Source organism: Coenobita brevimanus, chromosome 23 (assembly GCF_032717465.1).
Source record: "Coenobita brevimanus isolate Jiangsu-jjx chromosome 23, ASM3271746v2, whole genome shotgun sequence".
NCBI lineage: Eukaryota > Metazoa > Arthropoda > Malacostraca > Decapoda > Coenobitidae > Coenobita > Coenobita brevimanus.
In genome coordinates this window covers 3,895,903-3,922,537 of record NC_136976.1, presented here as the reverse complement: position 1 = coordinate 3,922,537, position 26,635 = coordinate 3,895,903, and the positions used below count along the sequence as shown (strand labels likewise).

At 42.0% G+C, this 26,635-nt stretch overlaps 1 protein-coding gene across 1 annotated transcript in view; it reads right to left on the bottom strand.

Annotated features, from left to right (window-relative positions):
• Nucleotides 1-1,633: 1,633 nt before the first annotated feature.
• The window catches only part of LOC145392636 (polycystin-2-like protein 1), a 59,319-nt gene continuing 34,317 nt past the window's right edge, over nt 1,634-26,635 (bottom strand). The window contains exons 13-24 of the mRNA XM_080266961.1: nt 25,871-26,099; nt 24,736-24,966; nt 24,476-24,565; nt 22,498-22,650; nt 20,407-20,636; nt 19,085-19,215; nt 14,241-14,373; nt 13,082-13,239; nt 12,192-12,277; nt 5,855-5,877; nt 2,301-2,534; nt 1,634-2,141 (exon numbers count right to left, since the gene is read on the bottom strand). Of these exons, the coding sequence (XP_080123087.1) occupies nt 1,634-2,141; nt 2,301-2,534; nt 5,855-5,877; nt 12,192-12,277; nt 13,082-13,239; nt 14,241-14,373; nt 19,085-19,215; nt 20,407-20,636; nt 22,498-22,650; nt 24,476-24,565; nt 24,736-24,966; nt 25,871-26,099 (2,206 nt within the window). The remainder of the gene's footprint in view (nt 2,142-2,300; nt 2,535-5,854; nt 5,878-12,191; nt 12,278-13,081; nt 13,240-14,240; nt 14,374-19,084; nt 19,216-20,406; nt 20,637-22,497; nt 22,651-24,475; nt 24,566-24,735; nt 24,967-25,870; nt 26,100-26,635) is intronic.

Here is a 26,635-nt window from a genome sequence, read left to right as displayed (position 1 = left end):
GAGGGATGTCTGTTGAGCAAGGAAGAGTGGCTGTGCGTGACAGAAATAAATGGAGAGAAATTGTGAATGAATAAATGATGACGCAGCCCTGAGGGGATATTCTCCCGCATTTGGTCTAATCAGCTAGTCAGGTCAGGTGCGGGTAAGGGGATGGGTCTGTTATGATGTGGCAGGGGTAAACCAGCTCTGCTGTCGGGCCCTGCTGCGGATGTCACTGATTGCATTGCGCAGTTGACCCTTGTGCGGTGTGGTGCAGTGAGGATCTGTCCGTTCTCCCCTTTGGGGCTAAGATGTGAATGAATGTGTTTGAATGGATGAGTAAATGGGGAGTGTGTTGTCCGGTCTCGGCTACCTCCCTTTCCTTGGGGGAAGCAGCCTAGGTATACAGATAGATAGATAGATAGGATACTTGCTGTGGGTATTGGCATGCAGGGCCCAGGTTTCCCCACGTATTGGCAGGGAGCCATCCCTTGCGTCTACAAGGTGAGCTGAAGTGAGAAGAAGCGGGCTGAAAGCTGAGGCATGGTGGGAGTAGAAGTGACTGTAGAGGCAGGATCTGGCTGCTCCCATGTTGATCAGTAGCCCCGCTTTTACTCCATTCAGTCTTATCTTGTTGTAGAGTGGGGGGCGGTATTTTTGTAAGGTGGCCCCAGTCACTGTGGGGAGGTGCAGGGGTGGTCCTAAAAATCCAGCTGTTGTGGGGCATCTTCTTCTTCGGGCTCCACTTCCCCGGGATCGGTGTTGTCGGCGGGTGAGGCGTTGTCCTCGGCACCCTCATCAACTAGAGAGGAGACTTTTGCAGCGCCCTAGGGTGGTTGGTCTGTGCTGGGCAGCTTTTAGCTGTTCATGTATGTGAATAGGGCATCAGTGACTACAGGCGGAGAATTCCCATGGGTTGATAGAAATGTGGTTAGTATTTTCCCTAGGGGTGAGGCATCTTTTGATAGAGTGTGCCCTGGGTGTAGTGGGTGTTGTTGAAGGGCTTGCATGGGTGGGGGGTGGTGCCCTGTGCGTTGGGAATTTGCAGACTGCACTGATGTGCTGTGGGGTGTAGCGAGCAGCTAGAAGCCACCTAACCAGCTGGACATCTTTGTCGAGGTCTCATGTCGGGTCATATATTGTGAAATGTTCCCTTATGGTGCAGGGGAGCATCCTCAACAGAGTATTGAAGATATTCTGCTCTCAGTTGGCTGTGTCGGTCTCCGGGTAAACGGCGGTGACGAGTCGCCGGGCCGGATAAGTGTGTCATCCAGGTTGCCATCATAGGTATGGGTGTCGAGCTGAGATAAGGCGACGTCTTTCCCTAGAGATTGCATGACTCCTTGGGTCACGATTTGCGTGAACTGCACCCATGTCAGCTCCGGGGCGATCTTCGTGGCGATGCTTGACACCACTTTTCCCAAGTGTGATAGAGTGAATGTTATTTTCTCCCTGTCGTGGTTGAATCCGATGTCCAGTTGTGGTTTAATCATGCACATGTATGTGTTTATGTCGCATTGTTCGGGGTCGAATTTTGGCAGTTGTGTGTGCGGTTTGGTCGCCATTTTGTTAAACTTTCCCTTCATTCCTTGTTGCTGTCTGACCGGATGAAGAATTACCGCTAGCCACCAGTGTTATGCTACGTGTTCAGAGTTCAACTCCTTGCTCTTTGTGCACAAGCATTTGGTCTGGGGTTCCCTTCAAGACCGGGTCCAGAGGATGTGGGAGGGGTCCCGTCAGGCTTGCTCTTCCGCAGTAGACACCGGACCACCGTCAGGGGCAGGGTCGTCTGAGGTGGGCTGCTGGGCGGTGTACAGGAAGGCCTTTCTCTGGTGGGGCCTTGGTGGGTAGGTCGGCCCTCAGGACTGGGGCTGAACAGGGCAAGCAGGTGCACTTCCTTGTGCCTGTTCCTGGGGGAGGACTGCTCGGTGATGGGGCTGGGGAGGTCTTGGCCGAGAGTCCTGGGGACGCCCCTGTGTAGCTGGGGGCTGTGGCCTCGCTCGGGTCGAGAGGCTATCAGGGGCTGCCTGCGGCGTCTCTTCCTCTGGGAGTCCGACAACGAGGGGCGACGTAGGGGTGCTGGCTGCAGGGAGTGTATCCCCAGACTCACTACAGCACTGTTGCAGATCCTTTCCAGCTGCAACTCTGCTAAGGGGCTGGCTCTGTGGGGAGAGCAAGAGGGTGTCCCACTCGGTCCCTAGAGGGATGAGACAAGCAAGGGATGCCACCCTTGAGGGGTGTCACAGGGGTAGTGGATGAGAGATGGACGGTGGCCGTTCCCTCCCTGACAGGCACGGGACGCCGCCGGGGTTCCACTTTACCCTGGGATAGCAGATGAGAGAAGGACGGCGGCCGTTCCCTCCCCGGCACGGACAGTGGCCATCGTCGCGATCCTGCTCTCTGTGGTGGCGGCAGATGAGGGACAGTCGGTGGCTGTTCCCTCCCTGGCCCAGATGGTGGCCATCGCCACGGTTCTGCCTTGCCCTGGGACAGCAGATGAAAGAATGATGGTTGCCGTTCCCTTCCCAGTGCAGACGGTGGCCGTCGCCGCGATCCTGCAGGGGATGGTAGAAGAGAAGCGTACGGTGGCCGTCTTCTCCCTGACGTGGACGGTGGCCGTCGTCGTGGTTCTACCTGGGACTCTCCACGAGCAATTCCTACACTGATCCTAGTGAGTGCTGGCCTGGCCAGAGTGTAGTGCGGCTTTGTGGTGTACTCCCCACGGGCTTCGTTGAGGGGAAGAGGGGTGTCTGGTGACGGGACGTAAGTCCGTTTGGCTCGGGCCCTTTCCGTGCCTCCTTGTGGTTTCCCCTTGGTGCTGGTCTTCCTGGTGCTGGTATTTCAGTAGTAGTAGTTGTAATAATAAAAGTAATAATAATAATAATACCTACTGCAAAAAGTTCTCCGACCATATCTCAAGTTTCATCTCCCTACAGAAAATGTTCTGCAACAAACAAATTTCTATCCACGTCCCCATTTGTTGCATTATTTGGGGTGAAGAGGAGCACATGGAATCAAACCTTGCCAGTCTGACCACCTCTTCAATTCGAATCTTTGTACTGGTCTTCGTAACATTCCTAAGGCCGGTGGTTTCATCTGACAAAACTAGTCCTCTCTGAATTAAGCCATGGCAGCATGAAATTCGATGAGATTTCGATTTGGAAGTCTCCTTGGTTACTATTCAAATTTATCCTCCAATCTGATCCTGACCATCAACTGAGCTTAATAAAGGTGAAAACAAACCGACTATTTTTGACTAGTTGCAGCAAGTGTGGAGAATGGTTGGGGCAACATCCGTATATGGGTCTTGGATTCGCGGAGGCTCGGAGCTTTGAAACCTCGAAGGATAGCATCAAGATAATGATGAACAACAACATGATCTCTCATCAGAGTGCCCTTCATTTACTTGTTAATACCTTCTACATCATCCCAAATATTATACCCCCACAACATAACTAATGACAGTAAAATACAAACCTATAATCCCACGGAGCAAGAGCGTCTCCTCCCGCTCATTATCGACGCTGTTCCATCACCCTCGTTCCTCCCTGCATCATTGCTCTTCTACATTAAATATTTTTGGAAAAACGTTTATCTAAGATAAATCTGTTATTTTGTAGGTTTCATAAATATACACAAACCTTCTCTAACTACTATATGCGTATCTGAAGCTCCTTTTGATACGTGATAATGATAATATCCATCTGTCACCTCCCCCTTCCCTTTCATCCACACTTTCTGCTAACGGAGGTAGTTGAAGGCAGTTATATAAATGGACAATTAAGCCCCCTCCACCACCAAGTTGTTAATAAAGACTATATAATTCATAATCCCTTAATTCCAAAATTTTCCCAATCTGAATATATATATTTAATACACTTACATGTTTATTATGGTGTATGGGATGAAAACAGAGAGGACAGTGTGCGTTGCATATTGCAGTTTACGAGTACACTGGAACTGTAGTAAAGAATGGGGATTGGCTACGTCACACGTAACAGCTACCATTGAGAGTATTCATTTGTGCTACAGCAGTGATGTGCAAGTCGCCGGGGATAGTTAAACGCCAATAATGATGACATATTTCTTTGTCATGTTACCTCCAAATTTTTTTATTCTGCAAAAGAGGAAGTTTTCAGATTGGAAGAATTTGGTACAGCCTTCACTAACCCCATCACTATAGTTCACTCACTTTAACTTGGCCCAAATATTCATCCTTATGCAGCATATAGCACATAGTTCAGTGGCAGGAAATAACAGTATAGTGTACTGTGACTCTACATCGTTTCTGTAGCACTTCATGACTGGCATCATATTCTAGCACTAATCACTTGTTATACCTCGGCATTTAAGATGGAGAGATGGCAATTTTAAGCCAGGTCAAAGTAAAAAGGGTATAGTTGTGCACATTCCTAAACTGAGTACTGTACATCATCTGGGAGTAGCAAGAATGTACAGAGTGGATTGCAAACAGAGCTTCACTGGAAACATATGGCAATGCCTTATGTGTTGCAGGGGTAGCTCAGTCTGCTGGTGTGGGTGTGACTGTAGCAGTGGAACTGGGAAATAGGTAAATGATGCAGGGTAGATACTGACAACATCAACCGAGCCGTTCCCACCACACACGAAAATTCATATGGTGGAGGTGAACCATGACAAGGGGACACCGTGTAGAGAGAGAGAGAGAGAATTATCTGACTAAAGCAGTTAAGAGCTCAGCAGCCTTAGTATAACGTAGGCAGACAAGAGTTTAATAATCAAGTAGGTCTGTCATAACCCAATTTATGCCTGTTTCAGTGAAATGGGATCTACAAATATGAAATGGAATGCAGAATATTGGAAATGGGAACATTATACATTGGAAAAATTAAAATCTTTATTTTGGATACACCATCATGTCTACATTTCAACAATAACTGTATCTGTATACAGTAAACTTTCAATTATCTATTGTCACAAAATCCAGCCCAACGCAATGTCTGGTGCTGCTGGCTTGGCAATATCTGGTGAAATTATGTAATATCCGGCATTGAAACGGGATGTAGCTGGTGGTTCTATGCAATATCCAGCATTGAGGTGTATCAACCAGCTTGTAAATGGTAGCCAGCTGGTGCTGTATTACTGAATTTTATCATTACTTTATTGTATTTTATGCTTAATTTTCATCTTTTGCTCTTGGGAGAGTTTTTAGGACAGAGGGTTGAGATGGATAATAATGCAATAACTGGCTCGGTGCTGTATACTAAGCTGATGGGGGGGGGGGGTACTATGCAATATCCGCCATTTTGCAGTGTCTGTGTAGGGCTTGGCTGAATTATGCCAGATAACTGAGTTTACTGTATAATTATTGACCTGGATAAACTGACTCGAAATCTTCACTAACACAGCTTGGGATGGGTACAGTACTTGTTTTGTGTAAATCACATTTGTTTCGCACACTAACTCACTCTTTATACGAATATAAGTTTGGGAATAATACTGCAATTAAAAAAAGATTTAACACTTAAATGAAGTTAAATTCAGTACCTCCAGCATAACTAAAGCATTTTCTTTTCATGGTTGTTTATAAGGGACATGAGAGTCAGTACTTGGTGGCCAGGGATAATTAATCTCATATGGGAGACTTGAACTAAAGTGGTTAGATATACTGTAGATTTCACTAACTATCTACAAAAGGTCTCATGTGAGTTGAATGTAGGGGATTTGTCTGGAGTTGGAAGAATAAACTAAGTAATTACAACATCATCATAATGAACAGGATAACCATACCCAATATTATCCAAAGTGTTAAACCTTTTTTTTTTTTTTTAATCACCCCGGACAGTCAGTCAGTTTATATAAATGTACTGACAGTGATTATGTTGTAACTACTCACTTTAACCTCTCAAACCACAAAACCTTCAACACAAAGAATTCATAAGAAGATACAGCATCCAGTATCAATTTTACAGTAATTAGGGAAGGTCTCTATGGATGTTAATTTAACACCATACTTCAACCAAAAACTCATTATATGCATATTTTTCACATTAACTCTCAGATCTGCACCTAATTTACCCCCATTTGATTGTATGGATGCACTTAGAGGTTTATCCAGGTTCTTGCACACTAGTATATTGAGTTCACAGAGAAACTCATATTTTTCACATTAGGTCTGGTCTGCACTTATCCCTATCGTTTCTATGGATGCAGCTTGGGGTTTATCAAGGTTCAGGCAGACCACTTTATTGAGCTCAGTCATGGTGAAACTGGCTTGGTTTACAGGACAAGCTATGACTTCAACATGTTGCAACGTTTCTTAATGCCATTGCCCTCCCTCCCATGATAATAACAACTAAGAACTCTTTGACTTTCTGCATCTGGCAATAACATCATACTTACTACTGTTGACTATGGCATATTTTGTATCACAGTGTAAAAATATTCATAAAACATAACTCCTCCAAATTATATTACACAAAATAAATAACTATTCTAACCTAACAGTAATTAACTAAGCTACAGGAAATATTTTTATTCATTTGTTTTTCCTTCCTCTGTTCAGTTAAAAAAAGAAGAAGAAGAAGAAAAAAAAAATCAGTGGGATTTGGTATCACTACTTTTTCTACCATAACTTGGCCCAGTTTTTCGTCCTCTTACAGCTTCTTTTCATGTAGCTCAATGGCAGACTAAGGCTCATGCATTCTTTCCATGGCACTTAACCATGACTAGCTCCATATTCTTAAGCTAATCTGTCATTACAGCTCGGCATTAATGGATGGAAGATAGCAATTTTAAGCCAAGTTAGAGCAAAAGAGTAAACAGGGTAGTACAAAGTAGTGGACCAGGGGCAGTGTTCTTTTAGACTTGGGAGGCTCCATAGCATATACTCCTCTTTACATCTCTCTGGACACTGCTACTCCTCACCCTGCCCTAAGGTGGGAAAGGAGGTCCGGATGATGATGATGATGATGAATATACCTACATCATGCTTTCATATTCTTTACTTGTCTTTTACACTGGAAATATATAAGTAACATAAAAACTGCCTGGAGGATATGCCAAGAACCTCAAAACCAACCTCACAGGAATATCCTCTCTGGTGATTTGTATTCTGAACATAAATTATTGCTGTGTATCTTAAACAGGACTGAACCATTTTTACCTTAACTTGGCCCAGACATTCATGCTTTTTGCAGCTCATTTCACGTGACTGAGTGGCAGAAAAAATCAGTGCTACAGCTCTATGTCTTTTCCACTGCACTACTTCATGATTAATATTCTTGCTATAACTTGGCATTGAAGAAGGAGAGATGGCAATTTTGGACCAAGGTAAAGTAAAACGGGTATAACAAGTAATGACTGAAATAAACATTGTGAATTACATGAGCACTTCCACAGAAGGTTGTTCATTAAATTAATACTGAGCCATGTTGATATTCATATAATGTTATCAAATATGCCAGCAGTATCAAAGCACTGCGGTACAGGAATTGAACTAAAATATAATAAGACCTCAGGAAAAGAATATACAAACACTGGTTATCTGCCATTCTACAAACAGCTTTCCTCTCTGATTGCTGGCAGTTGCAATGAACCTTCCATTATTTCAACATCATTTATTTCAGTACCGCGAATGACAATATATGAGTAGGCTGATCTAAATGTCTGCATGTGCTCTGGCTGGATTACTTTCTATTTGTACATTTGAGACATAAGACATTCAGATCAGGCAAGCGAGGACAAAGTGGCACATTAGTATTTGCACCTCGAGACGTACCTCTGCCAATCCGCTCATTACAACCTGGTCAGGGAGGAGAGCCTTACTGCATCCTAACAAGGCCATCACTGGTTCTGTTAACAAATACACTGGTTGATATATCCTGAACTTCACATCATCCCTTGCTACACTAGGCCACCTAGCAAATTCAAAAAAACAGTAAATAAAAATAAAAACTATGTAAACTAATTAAATAATGTAAATTCCCATCACACAAGTATGCTGAATTTAGTAATCTAGCATTAAAATTAATTACATAACTTGGTAATTATTGAACTTGGTGCTTTTAAAGAAAATGCACTGATTTTGGGAATTATGTACCTTGTTTGTTTATGGACTGAATAATTTCTATAAATGATACTTGTGTTAAATTGTACCTTTTGCACACTACATAAAATACATCCTCCTACTAACCACCTTGCTAATAAAAATAAATATAAATCATACCATTTCATATAATTATCTACAGTAAAATAATTCATATGTCTTAAATCTCTCTTTAACTCCCTGCACTCTATAAACTGCTTTGTAATCCTATAACTGTGTTTCAAACCAATGCCACACATGAGTATATCAGTATTAGTGATGCATCTTGAACTTCATCTTTCAGGTGTCTGCTTCAAGCTGGCCTCATCTACTTCCTTGCCTGTGGAAGTGCAACAAATATCAGTAAGCAGTGTTTTGAGTATGGCTTGAGTTAAATAAAGCATTTCTATTTAATTAAAATAAATATATAAGAAGTATACCAGTAAATCAGTAAGCCCTAGTAAAGTCATGTTGTTTTGCATTCTTTATTACCGATACTAAGTTCACATAAATTACAGACAGATGACTTTTCAGTAAGGTCCACTGCTACTTACTACTTGTACAGCTGATTTGCCATTTACTTGGAGAAGGCTGTGATATTATGGAAGACATCACTGACTTACTGTGAGGGCTGACTGTACAGTACTGGACATTAAAGCTGACTCAGCCACAGTTACACATCAGGTTATTTTGTTTTCATATGATAATTATTCTTTTTGGTGTGGTAAACTTTAAGAATCTTTAGAAAGTAAACTAAGAACTTTACCTTCAGAAGAAGTATACATTCACTGAGAAGTTAAGAATTTTTACATCAACTCTCATTACCACTGTTTATTTTAAAACAGAGATCGTCATCAGCTTAGGATGCTTTATAACACCTCTTCCGTAACTCATAAATTGTGTCATTAGGATTTCCTACTTTCCCATAGTGTGCAGAAAAATCATTTTCCAAATTTAACACGTCAGTTTTACCATGTGATTTTATTCAGCTTAGGAGATCCTGCAGATCGTTCACTTTAACTAGGCCCAACTTTTCATCCATTTGCAGCTTATTTCACAGAGCTCAGTGGTGGAAAAACACAATACTGTGCCTCTACATTCTTACAGTAGCACTTCTTCATGACTGCCATCATTTTCTAATGTTAACCTATAGCTACAATTCTGCATTAAAAGATGGAGGGATGGCAATTTCAGGCCAAGGTAAAGTGAAGAGTATAGCAGGGGTTAATTAAAGCTACATTAAATCTCTCCAGTTGAAATATTTTCTCCTAAGTTTAATAAAAGTCCTGAGGCAGCCAGAATAAAGCTATCTTTGGACTGAAGAGGTTGAGAGACTCCCTAGTACCTGATCCTTGGCAAACTGTTTAGTATACAAGGTGCTACCCAAAAGTTCCAGTAATTTGAACAGAGGAGCCAACCGTTTGCAGTTTTGCCTTTTGCCGCTAGAAGGAGTCAGGAGCACCCCTTGGGCGTCAGTGTGGCCCCAGCCATGTCTGTGAGCGGACATGTTGTTGAACTACGCTTACTATTGTCACTAGGTGTGTGGGTGGTTTGGCGGTTTTGCAATGGCGGACCTCATGGAACAAAGAACCTGCATCAAGTTCTGCTTCAAGATCAACAAGACGGCTGCAGAAACTCACCGGTTGCTTCAGCAAGCGTTTGGTGACAATGCCATGTCCCAAAGCAGAATATTTTTCTGGTACATGCATTTCAAGGATGGACAAACAACCGTCGAAGACGATGACCGTTCTGGATGACCGTCAACGGTAACAACACCAGAAAACATCGAAAATGTTCGTCTGGCAATCCTTGCAGATCGTAGATGAACAATCCATGATGTTTGTGATATCGCTGGATTGTTGTACAGAAGCGTGCAACGCATTTTGTCGGACATGTTGGGCATGAGACGCATTGCTGCAAAATTTGTGCCAAGACTGCTGAGAGACGAGCAGAAGGCATATCGTTGCAGTTTGCAGGAAGCTCAAGAATCAGGTCAGAGATGATGCCACCTTCATCTCCAAGGTCATAACTGGTGATGAATCATGGGTTTATGGTTATGACCTGGAGACAAAGCATCATTGCAATGGAATTCTCCCAATTCATCGAGGCCGAAAAAAGCACGTCAAGTTCCCAGCAATGTCAAGTCGATGTTGATCATTTTCCTCGATATCCAAGGGATTGTTCACAAGGAATTCATGCCACCTGGTCTATCTGTCAGTGGAAAGTTTTACTGTGAAGTTTTGCAGCGTCTGAGGGAGAACATCCGCTGCAAACGTCATGAACAGTGGAAGAACAAGGACTGAGTCCTGCATCATGACAATGCCCCTGCCCACACATCAATTGTTGTCTGGCAGTTCCTGGCTTCCACTAACATGGTAGTCATTCCCCACCCACCCTATTCACCTGACTTTGCCCCCTGCAACTTTTTCCTGTTTCCCAAACTGAAATTACGACTGAAAGGGTGTTAATTTGACTCAATTGAGGAGATCCAGACAATCGCAGGAGGTGCTCAAGATCGTCACGCCTGAAGCCTTCCAGGGATGCATGGACTCATGGAAAAAACGCTGGGACCACTGTATACATGCCCAAGGAGACTACTTCGAAGGCGACGGTGAGAACTGGGAGGTAATGAAACTTATTTTTCTACAATATTCAAATTATAGGAACTTTTGGGTAGCACCTCGTGTAACATCCTGGTATTCTTTTGTACCAGTAGGTTATTTAGGTCTTTTAATGTGGTCAGCATTTACATAAATAACATCTATCTAACTATCTATCTATCTATAGCCCGACACCCTAATCCTGCAAATAGTGGCTGCAGACAAAACGCCTCCAAGTTGCTCTGTCACCCACCATTTGACTGCCCTCCCCCCAGCTCACTCCCCCCCTCCCTCGTATACCTTTCAACATATGGGAAAAAATAATGTCCTGCAGAAATCAACCAGCAAGGAGGAAGTGCTACAGAGGCAATGAAGCTGGTGAAAATAGTTCCTAGAAATAACATCTATAATTCAAAAGATCTTGGGAACAGTTTTGTATGGATGGTCTTAGGTGTACAGGTAAATCAGTTATTCTGACTGCAGTATCACTGATTTTGTAAACACTATAAAGAGTCAAACATATATGATGATCTGGTGGTCAAAGCCTAAAGTGGAGTGACTGCCTTGCCTAGTACAATAAATGGTTTTCTGAATACTTCAGTCAGTCTCTTACTGGCTAGACTCCCATACACCTTGAAGAATATAATTATGAGCCTGGCTGTGTTTTTCAATCATCATCATCATCATCCTGATCTTTCTTCCCAGCTAATGATGGGGTGAGGCAGGATCCAGACAAGGAATGTATAAAAATGGCAGAACTCTAAACAGCATGACCAGTGAAATGGGCCAGACCTTCATTCAATCCCCTACACTCCTGGCTCCATCTTGTGTGCCTCACCATATGCACATCTCTTAACTACCTACAGTAAAGTGCGCGTTGTGACCGTGTGACGAGCGAGCAAGTGTCATGCTATCACAATTTCCTTCTGATATATTACTTATTCATGATGGTAGCTGAACAATGAAAAATATACTGGAACAAAAGACATTCTCTCATGCACGCACACACACACACAGATGCACAGACCTGTGGAACAGCCTGGACAAAGAGATCGTCTAGTCTAAAAATTTAAACGAGTTCAAAGCAAAATTTGACTCAATGAGAAAGACGGGACCCCACGAGCGTAGCTCATTTCCTGTATGTCACAACTAGGTAAAAACACACACACACACACACACACACACACACACACACACACACACACACACACACACACACACACACACACACACACACACACACACACACACACACACACACACACACACACACATGATTAGAGCTGAACACTCCCTTGGAAAATTAGAGATTTGAGGGGTCCCTATGCCATAATGGGTGAGTTTTTAGTTGATAACAAAATTTATTCAATGAGTGTATCACATGCAGAAAGATTTTTAACTCCACTTAACATGAATATAGTTATTAGCTTCTGCTTGGCATGGCGGTCGGGTCGGGCCGCACTGCTCATTTCCAAATTTAACTGAGAGTAAACATTGCTTGCTCACTTGTAATAATTTTGTAAGCCAAACAAGTAATGTTAACTTACCATGGACGGGCTACCATCACCATCCCATTTCTCCAGTTCGTCTCGCACCATCTTCTCCATGTGCTTCCTCTTGGTTGTGTCATCCACTGTGGAAATGGGAACAGAAAATGAGTACCAAACAAGGAGTATGGACATTATGGATTAATCACTTCCCTATGATGATTTGGTGCTGGAGAGGGACACCTTCATGTGGTGGCACCAATATACCCAGGCAATGGACCTGCCTGAGTATACAAACATCCCTCACCTCCTTCCCTATCCCACAAAAGCTGGATGGTGAACTGCCAGAGATGATTATATTCAGTCTACAGTTCACCAGCTTCATGTTTCAGTTGAACCTGAGGCTACAGCTACTAATATTACTACTATTACGGTGATGACTTATTTTGTACTCTGTTCCTACAAGCACAAGACAGTTTTATTCCAGTTAGAAGGAACTTTTTGAACTGGAAGGGGTTAGCTACAACAGTCACTGACTCCTACAATACAAAAATCATTCCAAAACTGAATAAAATCATCTGCAGGGCACCATGAATAAAATTAATCATATCATTTCCCCGGGTAAACTGATGGTTCTCCCACTTTCAGGCTATTTCTTTCCTTATGTCTGGATCTTACCCCATGCTATCTTTTCCCCTGTGGGTGGAAATAAGTTAGGATGATTGATAATGATGAATGATGTTGACTGAAGAGAGAAACCTGTTTTGTACACAGGAATATATTGGATGTTGATGACAGATGACGATGATGACATGATGACGATGAATGATGATGATGATGATACTGATGACTCTTGATGATGATGATGATGATGTACAGCAATGAAAATATGGTGATGAATATATTAACCAGATCTACAACAGGCAACAAGTGCAATACAGGTAACTCACTGCCATCATTCTCGGTGATGGTGTCCAACATCTTGCTCATAGTCTCGCGCCGCTTGGTCTTGGCCTTCTCCATGGTGTCCAGCTTCACCAACACAGCGTCAATCTTGCTCACGATGCTGCCGATGCTGTGCTCGAGCCGGTCCACACGCCGCTGCAGACTACACCAATTTTATATTACAGACTGACTAAGAGGGTGTATGTAGGTGAAGTGGAGGGAGGGAGAGGGAGGGGAGAGTTAGCTGGGGGGAGGGCAGTCAAATGGTGGGTGACAGAGTGACTCCAGTGTGTTCTGTCTGCAGCCACCCTTTGGGGGATTAGGGCTTCAGGCCATAGAGATGGATAGACGGATAGACGTTTACTTTGATAAAAATCTGTTACCCCCTTTTTTGGCCCAGTTGATGTCCTAGTGCAGTCAGATCGGAGGATGAATGTGGCTATAACCTTTTTACTCTAACTTGGCCTAAAACTGCCATCCCTCCATCTTGAATGCTGGCTTGTAACGAGATATTAACCCCAGAATATGATGCTAGTCATGAAAAGGATGCAGACGAGCAGTGTTGCCTTATTCTGCCACTAAGCTATGTGAAATAAGCCGCAAAAGGGAAAAAACTGGGCCAAATTAGTGTAAAATAAGTAAAGTAACCAGGAAGACTCATTCCTACCCCATAACTAAGGTTCGTCAAAATTCATGCAACTATGACAGTTTTAAAATTGTGAGAAGGGTCAAATCCATCGGACAGAAAGCAAAGCATGTGTAGTTTCTAGCAAGGACAGAGAGCTAAACTAAGTGCCTAAACCTGCTAATTACTTCCCAGTAGTTTCTAGCATGGAAAGGGAGCTAAACCAAGAGCCAAAACCACTTATTACCTCCTAACAGCTACTGGAAACCATTGGGGAGGAAAATTTCTGACTGTGAAGTAAGGTCTGTAATAATATGCTGGTCTCAACTAGGACATTGACTCTGTTTTCCTATACTTGAGCTTCTTGCCTATGTGTGGTGATTGTGTGGGTAGTTGCCAAGCTTGTACCCACATTTCACTCTCATGGGGGTACTTCAAGAATCAATGGTAGTCAATCATCTACTTTTGGTCATGTAAAGAGGGATGGTAGGGTAAGAAAATGGTGAGAGAGAGAGAGAGAGAGAGAAAATAGCACTTACACAGAGAACTCCTCAAAGGACACAGAAGCAATGGAGCCATGGCCAGAGGAAGCAGCTGAAGTGGGGCGTGTGTTGGTCTCACTGCCGCCCTTACGTGACGCACTGCCGGGACGCTCCTCGTGCTTGATTTGTTCTGTTGGCATTGTTAAAGTCAAGGTCAGGCATTAGCTATAGTCGTTTCACCTTAATTTGGCCCAGTTAGTTGTTCTTTTTCAGCAATAAGATCAGACTGTGGCTCTACATCCTTTCCACAGCACTTCTTCATGACGTGCATCACATTTGAGGATTCCTCTCTTTTTGCAGCTCGGTAGTCAAGGTGGAAAGATGGCAATTTTAGGGCAAGTTAATGTAAAACGAGCATACTGATGAGTAAATTAGAGAACTGATCCAAAAATTACATTAGATTTGAACTTTTTTTTTTTTTCTCCCTCTCTCTCTCCCTAACTTTCATCTTTCACTGATATGGACGCTCTCTCTCTCTCCCTAACTTTCATCTTTCACTGATATGGATGCACTGCATTTACAATACTCAGGCAAACAAATTAATATTTTAATTAAGATGTGATAATTCCAGACGTAAAATAATACTGGCATTTGTCCATATGCATCCAACATCTACAGAAAAGAAGGGGGAGATACACAGGCTAAGACAGTGTAATTGCAGTTCTAAGTCCTCTGATGGAAAGGGGGGGGGGGAAGCATACAAAAAAACAGACAATAATAATGGGCATGTACGGTTGCCTGCAAAAGTTCCATTCCCCTTGCTTTCCACCAGTAGTTTGTAACACTGTATAAGATTTGGCAGTTAAAAGAAAGGGTTAGTTTTACATAAGCATTTAACAAACCAAACAGATCACAATGACTGCAGACAACTCTACTTAACCCTTTAACCGCGGGCATTGTTTTGCCCCGACTGGCCTCTCCCATGGGGGTTCCAGCCAAAATGTAAACAAACTTTAAACCTTTATAACTCTGCACAGAATAAATCTAGCGCGAAAAATAAGGTACCATTAGAAAGTACTAACCTTCGGCTTTGCAATGATGTGGGTTTCATGATTTCATTGACTATCACTGGATGGGCAGTGCCATTAGAAGTGAGCGATCTAAAATCACTATTTTTCGCTCACACGCCATTACCTTCGCTCACACACCATTACCAAATGCCAACTTCATTCTGATAATAATACTATAAACATATATGAACACTGCACATACGATAAACACCCACTCTGTGTTCACTGAGGCAGGTAAAAGGCACTGTAATTGCCCGCACTTCACTGCCACATCAGCGGTGTTGTAATCACTATTTTTCGCTCACACACCATTACCAAATGCCAACCTCATTCTGATAATAATACTATAAACATATATGAACACTGCACATACGATAAACACCCAATCTGTGTTCACTGAGGCAGGTAAAAGGCACTGTAATTGCCCGCACTTCACTGCCACATCAGCGGTGTTGTAATCACTATTTTTCGCTCACACACCATTACCAAATGCCAACCTCATTCTGATAATACTTCTATAACATATATGAACACTGCACATACGATAAACACCCAATCTGTGTTCACTGAGGCAGGTAAAAGGCACTGTAATTGCCCGCACTTCACTGCCACATCAGCAGTGTTGTCACTCACACAGCTGGACAGATACTGATGCGTGTTTGGTCAGGGGTGGGGTGTGGGGCCCGGGGGGTGGGAGGAGGGAGGTGGGGGTCGGCTGGAGTGAAAGAACTTAATAACTACTCTCCCTTGAAACAATTGGCGCACGGAAAAACCACGCGGTATTCAAAATATTCACAAACATTTGAGAATGACACCCGCGGTATGGTCCAGTTTTTGCAATGTCATTCTGGGATGACACCCGCGGTTAAAGGATTAAACTGTTATGATGTTATGGGTTACTGAAAGTCAAGAGGAGGAGCAAAGCTTCTGAAGTGGACTGCATATGCATACTAAAGCCACAGAATAAGTAAAGAAAAAATGGACTGATTGACTGATTACAATAAAAAGACCATGGCAGCTTAACAACAGAAGTCATTGCCACTGTACAACAGGGGTAGAATGGGGTCTCAACAGCTTTGTTTTAATATAAGGTACATATGTTACAACTACAGTAAACACAATATGATAAGCAGAACATTTTGCCCAACATGTAAACAAATATATCTTCAGCACTGTCTAGCAAAAAATAATAATAATAATAAAAATAAACAAATAAATTAATTAAAATACCAAGACAAAGACTTGAACATACTTTGAATATAATTTGACCCCTTGATTCCTGGCTTTCTTTTTTAGCTTCTTTGTACTCTTGTTGTGGCCCTCAGCTCATCTGAATGTGAACCCAGTGAACTGCAAGATGAAACTTCCATGCTACAGTCCACTATTCTTCTTTTAAGGGATAGGGAGGGAACTGATAGACATTTGTATACTGTAACTTGGCAGTGGAGTCACCCAGTGTATTGGTGCCACCACATGAAGGCATTCCTCTCCACCACCTTTATTCCTGTTGCTACCAGACAATTTTGTTTGGGTTCGGCCCCTCATACTAAATGGGTTTATTTAGGCAATATCTAAAACTACAGTTCAAAGTGATGCAAAAATAAAAAATAAAAATAATAATAATAATAAAATACACAAATAAATAAATGAGATGGCAAGAGTTTAAGGCAAAAGATATCCCTTGTCTAAATGGGTTCAGCTCTATTTAACATAATATGGAAGCGAATTAATCCGCCAAAATGAACACAACAATACATATATCAACTTGTGAAGCCCAAAATTTATTTCCTCTCCTTCCTTGAGTTGGGTATGGCACTTGGTAGGAAACTGACCTAAATCCCTTCAGTTAGGTGTACTTTTCATTAATTTTTGCTAGATTTATTACACTTGTTTGCTAGAGTATTGCAATTCCCCAAAACAGCTGCTAAAAGGAAATAAATGGCTGTAATCCATGTTGACCCAGCTTCCTATAAAGACCTGTATCCATCTCAAGGAAGAGGAGAAATGTTACAAAACCATAGTAACAATTGACAGTTATATTTTTGAAAGAGTTCGGCATAGCTGTATAGTCAAAAGAAGAGCGGATAAGGTCAGACAGCTTAAGATATGTTAGGTTAAAACAGGAAACAATAGGATATGTTAGGACAGAGTCAGCAGGACAGGTTAGTTAATAAGATCAGGACAGGATAAGACAGGTTAGCATAGGTCAGGTCAGGTTAGGTAAGTATAGGCGAGGTTAGGATAGAATAAGGTTGGTCAGGTTAGGTTAGGATAGAACAGGTTAGGTCACATAGATAGGGACAGAATATGTTTGGTTAAGTAAGGTAAGAAGAGAATAAATTAGGCTAGATTAGGATGGATAACTTAAGCCGTATCAGGGTAGAGTTCCTGCATTAGTTTATATTGGCAAAAGCAAACAGCAGCAACTACTGTATATGACTGCATCAGAAAACCAAAAAAGGAAGCCAATAAGCCAGTACCATACTAAGCTACCACATTTATTAACATGAAAACTTATATCAGAGTTTAGACTTACTACGCTGCTCATCTGGTTTGTCTGTAAGGAAGGAAGTTAATGAGTTCAAAGATTGAATTTCTTTTTTAAAGTCACGGAAAGTTCACTACAGTATGTCTACCTATATTTCTGGTAGTTTTCATTTTTTCTTTTATTTTTTTATTTGGCATTCATATTAATTTTTTTTAACGTATGGTTCAATTATTATTTTACTTTGGTTTTACTATTTATAGTTCCACACTTTTTACAGTCTAAATTTTCATTTATAATATTTTTCTGTTATTACAGACAACATACACATATGGCCAAAAACCTAAGTTTCTCCTGCATTATGAAAGATGGAGGCACCAGCAAGGAATACTGGTTTACCCAGGTCACATTCCACTGCTGATAATTTGTGGAGTGGAGGTGACTCATCTCACACTACTCATGTTACTGGCAATGCCTAAAAAACAGAAACCTGCCCCATGATTTGTAATGAAATGTCTGCACTGTAATCCCCCAGTACCCTAGCGATTCCCACAATGCTGTGACATTCTTGACAGAGATGACCAGGATGTCATACTATCTCCTATGTGAGCTATTTCTATGCTTATATGGTTACACAGGATGATGTGGTGAGAAGAATGTCATTCCTTAGGCTGGGCACCAGAGTAAAGGGTGCCTCCAAATCAGCCATATTACCATGTTTGTATGGATGAATTTCTAATGAACAAACACAGTACAAGTCATTGGGATTACAGTACAGTACTTGCACATTTGGATATTTTCATCATGAGCCCAACCCTTCCCTAAGAATGCTTAAATAAGTAAATAAAACCAAAAATGGTCTTAAAGTGTAAGACATGTAGACAATTCATTCCTTCATCATCTAATCCATGTTGCCCCATGAGGAGCGTAGCAGCCCAGGGTTAGGTAAATTGGTCCTGACATTTATGATAAGTGACCAGCCTCACTCATCCCTGAGTTGCATTATGTGAGCAATAAACCCCAACCATCTCTTGAATATGAACCTGCATTGGCTCAATCCGACTGGAGCACCATAATTTCCCACTAAACTACCAGGCGCCATAATCTGGTTATATAGTTACCACCTGGCGTAGTGACTACCTGAGCCTCAGCCTTTTTATATCTAAGGTAAATCACCCAGACCCCACAAAATGCTGGTAGTGGGTCATAAAATGGGTAAATATCTAAGTGTCTCCTATGAATCAAAGATGAGAAAAAAATAAAGGTAACAGACACAACTAAATCTACCCTATGCACATCCATCTGCTTTATGACATCACACCAAGAGAATAAGAGGACAAACTTACTTTCCAACTCAACCTTCTGCCCTTCAAGGTCTGCTAGCATTCGCATAACCTCATCCTGTTCAAGAAGGCGATTCCCGTCCGTGTCGTACCGAGCAAAGAACATCTCAATCTCCATGTCAGAGAAGTTACATCTGTGGGAAGGGATATATTTATGTATTCATATATATATTTTACCCGTTTAAGGCCCTATTATACACAGAAAAATTTGCCCTCAACCCAAAGAACTATATGACACAAGGAGAAAGGTATACAACTGACACAGCCCTTATAATACAATTCATCCTCGATACAGACTGAAAGAATTAAGGTAAACTAAAAATTACAAAAACCCAGATCTTGTTGCCCATGGGTGACAATTTTCTTGCACTGAGGAGAACAGAAATGAAAGGTTTAGAAATTATCTAGGTTAACCTCTTCAGCCTGAGTATGTAAGATGTACAGTACTTTAATCTGGCTATAGGCAATAAGTTCAGCAAAGGTCAGTCACTTCAGGTTGCAAGGATTAGAATCATCATCATTCTAACCTTTCCCATTAACAGATCAGGTGGAAGGGTTCCAGTAACATGAGGAGAGTAGTCAAGCTGAAGAATAGTGGGTCACATATCCATTCACTCATTATTCGAGCCTTTAAATTCCAAGGTGCATTTCATAGGCTAAATGACCCACACAAAAATGAGCTCCACAGTGACTCAAAGCTGTAACCATTTTTTCAACTGTGGTTAAAAAAAAAAAAAAAAGAAAAAGAAAGAAAAGAAAAGAAAAAAAAAAAAAAGAAAGAAAATCAGTGTTGCTGCAGTTTGTAATTTTTCATAAAACCAAGATTTCTAGATATTCAGCATTTTTCATGTAAATACCTTTATGCTGTATTAGTAGACAGAGTATACACAAATATAAAGAAGACCAGAGAATAGTTTCAGAATTTCACTCACTCCATAACAATTTAAATTTTAAAAAGTAAGGACTCTTTCTGTGTGCACTATACACCTCCATAAACACTTCAACCAAACCATACATTCCTATCTTTCATCAGTTAACCTGTTCATCGGAAACCATATCTCGATTATTCAAGCATTCACGTGGAGAGGACAGAGAGCGAGAGATTAATGAGGATACTGCACATGTACATGAGTGAAGTACAGGGGGGAGAGGGAGGGGGGGGGGACTGAGGATGAAATGGAGAGGTATATGAGAGAGAGAGGTGTTAGCTGGGGGGAGGGCAGCAAAATGGCAAGGGACAGGGTGACATGGAGGCATTTTGTTTGTGGTCACCCCTTATGGGATTGAGGCATCTGGCTACAAACAGATAGATACGGCAGACATACTTCTTCAGGTTGACTCTAATTTCATCAAAGGTAAGGAGTCCATCACAGTTGGTGTCGGACAACTTCAGTGCATTCTGGATGTCAATCAGCTTGTCACGCTTGCCCAGTTTCCCCATCATGTTGTTGTAGCCGCGCTTGAAGTAGTCGGCAATCTCAAACTCATTCCGCTGGCTGGCAATCTCCGCTTTCACTTCTGCGTATGTGTCGTTGATGATGGCCAAAAACATATTCTGGAAAGAGGTGAAGTAAGTTATACTCTTTTTACTTTAAGTTGGCCCAAAATTGCCATCTCTCCATCTTGAATGCTAAATTTTTTGAGAATCTGACACAAGAATATAATACCAGTCATGAAGAAATCCTATGGAAAGGATGTAGAGCCATAGTACTGTCCTATTCTGTCACACAGCCAAATGAAATAAGTTGTACAGGAATGAAAATTTGGGACAAATTAAGATGAATGGAGAACAGTTAAATCAATAGGAAACAAGAATACACTACTATACTCTACTTCCTTTAACTTCGTCTAAAATTGCCATCTCTCCAACTTGAAGGCTGAGGGATTACAAGAAATTTACAGGAGAATATGATGCTAGTCATGAAGAAGTTCTATGGAAAGGAGGTAGAGCTGTAGTATTGTCTTATTCTGCCAATGAGCTAAGGGAAATATTTTAAAAACGCCAAGCTGAAGTGGATGAATTATATCAGACTGACTGATGAATGAAGAGAGGAAGAAAAAAATTAAGTGGAAGAGTTATGTGGAGGAGAACATGAGAGACCAAAACTGAGGTGGAAGGGTTAAGTGTTGGAAAAATAAATTAAGACTAAGATGGAAGGGTTAAGTGGAGGAAAAATGAGAGACTAAGACTGAGATGGATGGGCTGAGTGGAGGAAAACATGAGAGTGACCTACACTGAGGTGGATGGGTTAAGTGGAGAACATAAGGACACCAAGACTGAAGTGGAAAGGTTAAGTGGAGAACATGAGAAGACACCAAGAGTGAGGTGGAACAGATAAGTGGAGGGAAACCTAAGAGACCCAGTTATCACACATAAGGAATATGAACCACAATGATAAGCTTCTTCTATGTACTTATGTACAGTATCTGTCAAATCAGCGATTAATAGGTAATTTTTCTGGAATTAACTGCTGACTTTGAACAAAAAAATCAAGGGTTTACAGTGCTCTACGATATCGTCATCATCAGCATAATAACACCATACGTTGTGATCAAAACGGGTAGACAGGATCCAGAACAAGATTTTGATCTCTGGGGACATGGGTGCTCAAAGTGCAGGGGCTAAGGGGACAGATGTTCCCCTGAATTTTTTGTACAGGGGCAAATGGAGGTTTTTGTCCCTTCCCCACATCTCATTCTAAACTCATTACAAATATGCTAAGCAACACTAACAAGAAATCTGAATACATATGCTATGGCATGTTATTCTTCACAAAGGCTTGATCATATCACAATCTCTCCAGCCAAAATAAATGAGGACAATATGTTAGTTTTAAGATAACCACTATTTACATGGGAAAAAATCTCAAATACAAAGGTGATATGGAGGTAGCATAATTACTTTCTATTTCTACGTCTGATGTGTCGTTCCCTCTGAGAACTTTCAAGGGGTGGCATTTCACACCATAATATAAGCATCCTCCCTCTGTTCCATCTCTTCATGAATTTTTCACCTCATTCCTTCCAGCATACTGGATATCCCTCTTACTCCTTCACCTGGAGTTTTACTTTCATATATACAGTACAATCTGTACTTAAACTCACACTGGCTGTACTTTTGCCCCCTCCCCCCTGTCTTGGAAAACTTCCACTGTTACTGTCTAGGGACATGAATAAAGGGAGAAAGTAGTCCCATGTATTAAGCTGAATAAATTATCTGATGTCAGAAAAAGAAGCGGATGAGAATCAGACAGTAAAAAAAAAAAAAAAAAAAAAAAAAAAAAAAAAAAATGGATGTAAATGGTTGTGAACAGGGTACAGTAGTGACACAAACAAATAAATAAAACTGCTGTGCTTACGAACAGGACAGCAACACAAAAATTTCTCCCCAACCCACCAGACCTGCAAAACCTTACCAGCAGGACAAAGAAGACAAAGAACACGTAGCACAGGAAGAAGATGGGACCCAGGATTCGATTGGCTGCCTCGATCTCATAGAAGTTGAAGTCTCCCAGAATGGTTCGGAGGAGAGTGAACACCGCATTGTAGAAGTTGTTGAAGTCTGCCACCTGTTGGGATGTTCAGCAGTGGTTTAGTTTTTCATTACATCCCAAAGCACCCTCCCACACACTGCATATCCCTCTAAACTATGCCACTACATCCCACAGCACCCTCCCACACACTGCATACTCCTTTAACCTATGCCATAACATCCCACAGCACCCTCCCACACACTGCATAATCCTTTAACCTATCCCACTGCCTTCTTGTGGTATGTTTTTAATCGGAAAGTTCCACAGTCTGGTTATCCAAACTTCCCTAAACTCCCTCCTCATCTCCCAAGAAGGGGGATAATAGGCTGCATAAAAAGAGCAGCTTCAGCTTCACAGCCACAGTCCACCTGGTCCATCTCCAAACAAGACTGGGGACACAACAACTCATTAACAGGGCCTTTCATTCCATCCCAACCACCTAACCACAGCCCTCACTCCATCTGCATGACTGACAAGGAAAGCATGAATATGTAGTGAGGCCTGGGTGCTCTATTCTCTTTGGTTATAGAAGCTCCCTAACATCTCTTCCTTAGGAATTTACTTCTGGATATAATGGTTAATATCAATTTGTATGTTATTTATGCTGCGTATGGTAATATTGTAAGGATATATGTAACACAGAAGAGGACAGTAAGGTGTAATAAATATATTGCTTACAAAGAGGTGTTTGGGAGCTTCCTTAACCGACACAAATACAAACCTCGCTGCTAAGTCAGGAGAGACAGAGGATGTAGTCATTGGTAAGGATGTGATTTTCTGGGAATGGAACAAGCGTTAGTGCTTAACCCATCGTGTGGTCAGTATTTTGTGGGTAAAGAACAATCACAAACTTATACAAACATGCACTCTGCTCCAATCACCTTCCCACATGCTGTATATTCCTTACTCTGTTCTTCACTCCATTCCACGCTACTTTCCTTGTCCCTCATTCTTCCCATGCCACCCTCCCACATATACTCCCATCCCCTGTCCCTCATCCATCCCATGCCACCCTCCCACATTTACTCCTATCCCCCGTTCCTCATCCATCCCAAGCCACCCTCCCACATATACTCCACAACCCTGTCCCTTATCCATTCCAAGCCACCCTCCCACATATACTCCACAACCCTGTCCCTCATCCATCCCATGCCACCCTCCCACATATACTCCACAACCCCATCCCTCATCCATCCCAGGCCACCCTCCCACATATAAAATTGGTACCCACTGCCAATAATTCAATCACAAGTTGTACCTCATCTCCCTGAAAAGATGACAACACAGACCCACTGCAAATAAAGATATCCAAACTTAAAGAAATGAAAGTACAATTACTGATGTGGCCACTATCAAATGAGGACGTGAAGCTGATTGTGTGAAATTACAGCCATGTCACCCTGGCACTTGATATCCAGTCAGGTTATGTTATTTTTGGACTGTGCTGTAGTGAATGAGATACAGTAAAGTTCCTCTATCATTCCACTGTTTCTATTTCACACTTAGGCTATGTCCGTCACTTCCCTCCCTGACGCACGTTAAAAAAGAATCATCCAAAAGCTAAGAAACGTACCAAGTCTTTCTTAGTGATATTAGAGAGAAGTGGTAAAGTGTAAAGCAGATGAGGTGAATTATATAGTAGATGAACTTTGGTCCTTGACTATAAATGAGTTGAGAATATGTGATGTAATGTGAGGGGCTGCATTATAGTGAGAGGAGAGTACAATGTTGGTGAGTCTTGATATGAGGTATGTAATGACCACACTGTACAGTGGTAGGGTGAACTCAGCTCACTCTGGGAAGGGCAGTTGCTGTGGGATGATTATCTACAGTGGTGAAAAAATACTTGGAAAACATTCACCTGTGTTCCAAATAGTAGATACCCAAGCTGAGCAAAGGCGAAGAACACAATGAAGAACATAATGGCAAAGCCAGCTACATCCTTGGCACACTGTGGAAGGAACAAGGAACAGTTATTACCAGTACAAATCACTGCCTAACCATACTCATGCAGATATACCTAACTATATCACCATCAATGAAAACTAAACACATATACCTGAAAATCTCTGACCATATGAAAAATACAGAAAGCAACTGAGCAACAGAGGAAGTACATACCCTTGAAAGTGTAGATGAAAGCTGCGTCATTGTCTTGTTGAAGGAAATGTACTTGAAGAGCTTAAACCAGGCCAAGAAGACACACACAGCCACCACACTGTTAAACTGCGTCTGCCAGTAACCCAGCCTCTCAAAGTCGGCGAATTTGTTGCGATTGTTAAGGAGGGTTTCCAGCGTGTCAGTTATGGTCAGGAATGTGTACACTTGAAAGCCAATACATGACAGGGACAGCTGAAAATACAGGGTAGGTGTCATTAGTTTTCATTTATTTATTCCTTTATTTTTCCATCCTGTTCTCCCTTTTCTTTCCACGGATTTTTCTTTCAACACTCACGAATATTCCAAGCTTATCTCCACTCCCTTCCATTATTCCACGCCTCTATCATCCACTCACTTGATGTGCTGACTGCTTCTTCCTTCACCTTTAGCATTTTTTTTTAGTGTCTGCCCGCTCTCTTCCAATTTTTCCCATCCTTCCTGTCATTTGTTATTACTTGTCTTTCCACTTCAGGTTGTTCCACACTGAGTGGCAGGCCTAATAGTTCCCTGTAACCTTGAAAACCATTTACAATGCTTGGTGGTACCCATATAACCAAATAGCAGGGTGATGTGGGGCCTACTATGGTGTCCCTCTTCACTGGGTGTTGACACAAATGGGGCCTCTATCTAGGAACACAGTCTCCACACACTTCCCTGTTCATAGCTATAGTACGGTGCTGTCAACCAAAAAGAATGTCAGCTGATGGGTCGGCTTGACCAAAGTGACAGGAGTTACTTCAATTCTACTGTGCTGCTATTACTGGGATTACTCAACAACAACTTCCAGCCTCTCTATCACTTCTCCAAGCCTCTCAATGACAAACTTCCCCAATCACTCCAAGCCTCTATCACCACTCCATCCCCTTACTAAAAGTCTCTCTGTCACTGCTGTGAGCCTCCTGTTACTACTCCTAACCTCCCTCCCTCATATGTTTCATTTCGTATGTCCACCTTCAAATATACTGTACACACACGCTGCAAAAATACACATATACGAAATCCCACCCAAGCACACAAACACACCTACACACCAACACCCACATCCACACCCACACAAACTAACCCACACATCCACACCAACACACACACAACTCACCCCAATAACAAGTAGATCAAGAATATTCCAAAAGCTCTTGAAGTACTGGCATTTGAGAGCTTTAATTTCCAGTGATTCTTCAATGATGTAGTATAGGATGTAGAACCCGTAGATGAGTTCACAGGCCATGACGAAGTAGTCGGTTGGGGTGACGTAGCGGAGGAGCTTGACCGTGCGGAAGGACCACGACGGGATGACTCCGCCAGTTGGGGGGAACTCGAACACCAGCCTGCGAGTAAATTGTTTCTTGATTTTAAATTGTTTCTGGATCGTAAACTCTTCCTGAATTTTAAACTTTCTGGATCTCACTTTACCCTAAACAAATACATCCCTCAACTCCCTCTCTGACTCCTAAAAGGAGGATGGTGAACTGTAGCAGGACGACAGCTTCAGCATGCAGTCCACTAGGTTCACCTTCAGACAAATCTGGGGCTACAAATACATGTACTACTATTACTTCAACCAAATAAATAAATAAAACAATAATAATGATAACAGTAAGTAAGGCATATATAACAAGGCCTTGCTGTAGTTACTTTATGATGCAGAAGAGACTGATGTTTGCAGCTGAACAAAACTGCCTGGCAGCAGCAACAATAAACTACAAATGCCATCACAGTAAAGTGCATAAGGACTGAAAGTGGACTATAAATGGCCTACTCTATTTATTTTATTTTATTTATTTTTGTTTTGTGTCTGACTCTGGGCATAGATTTCACAGCCTGCTACCAAGGCCTAGTAGTCCTCCTTCATACCATATACTTC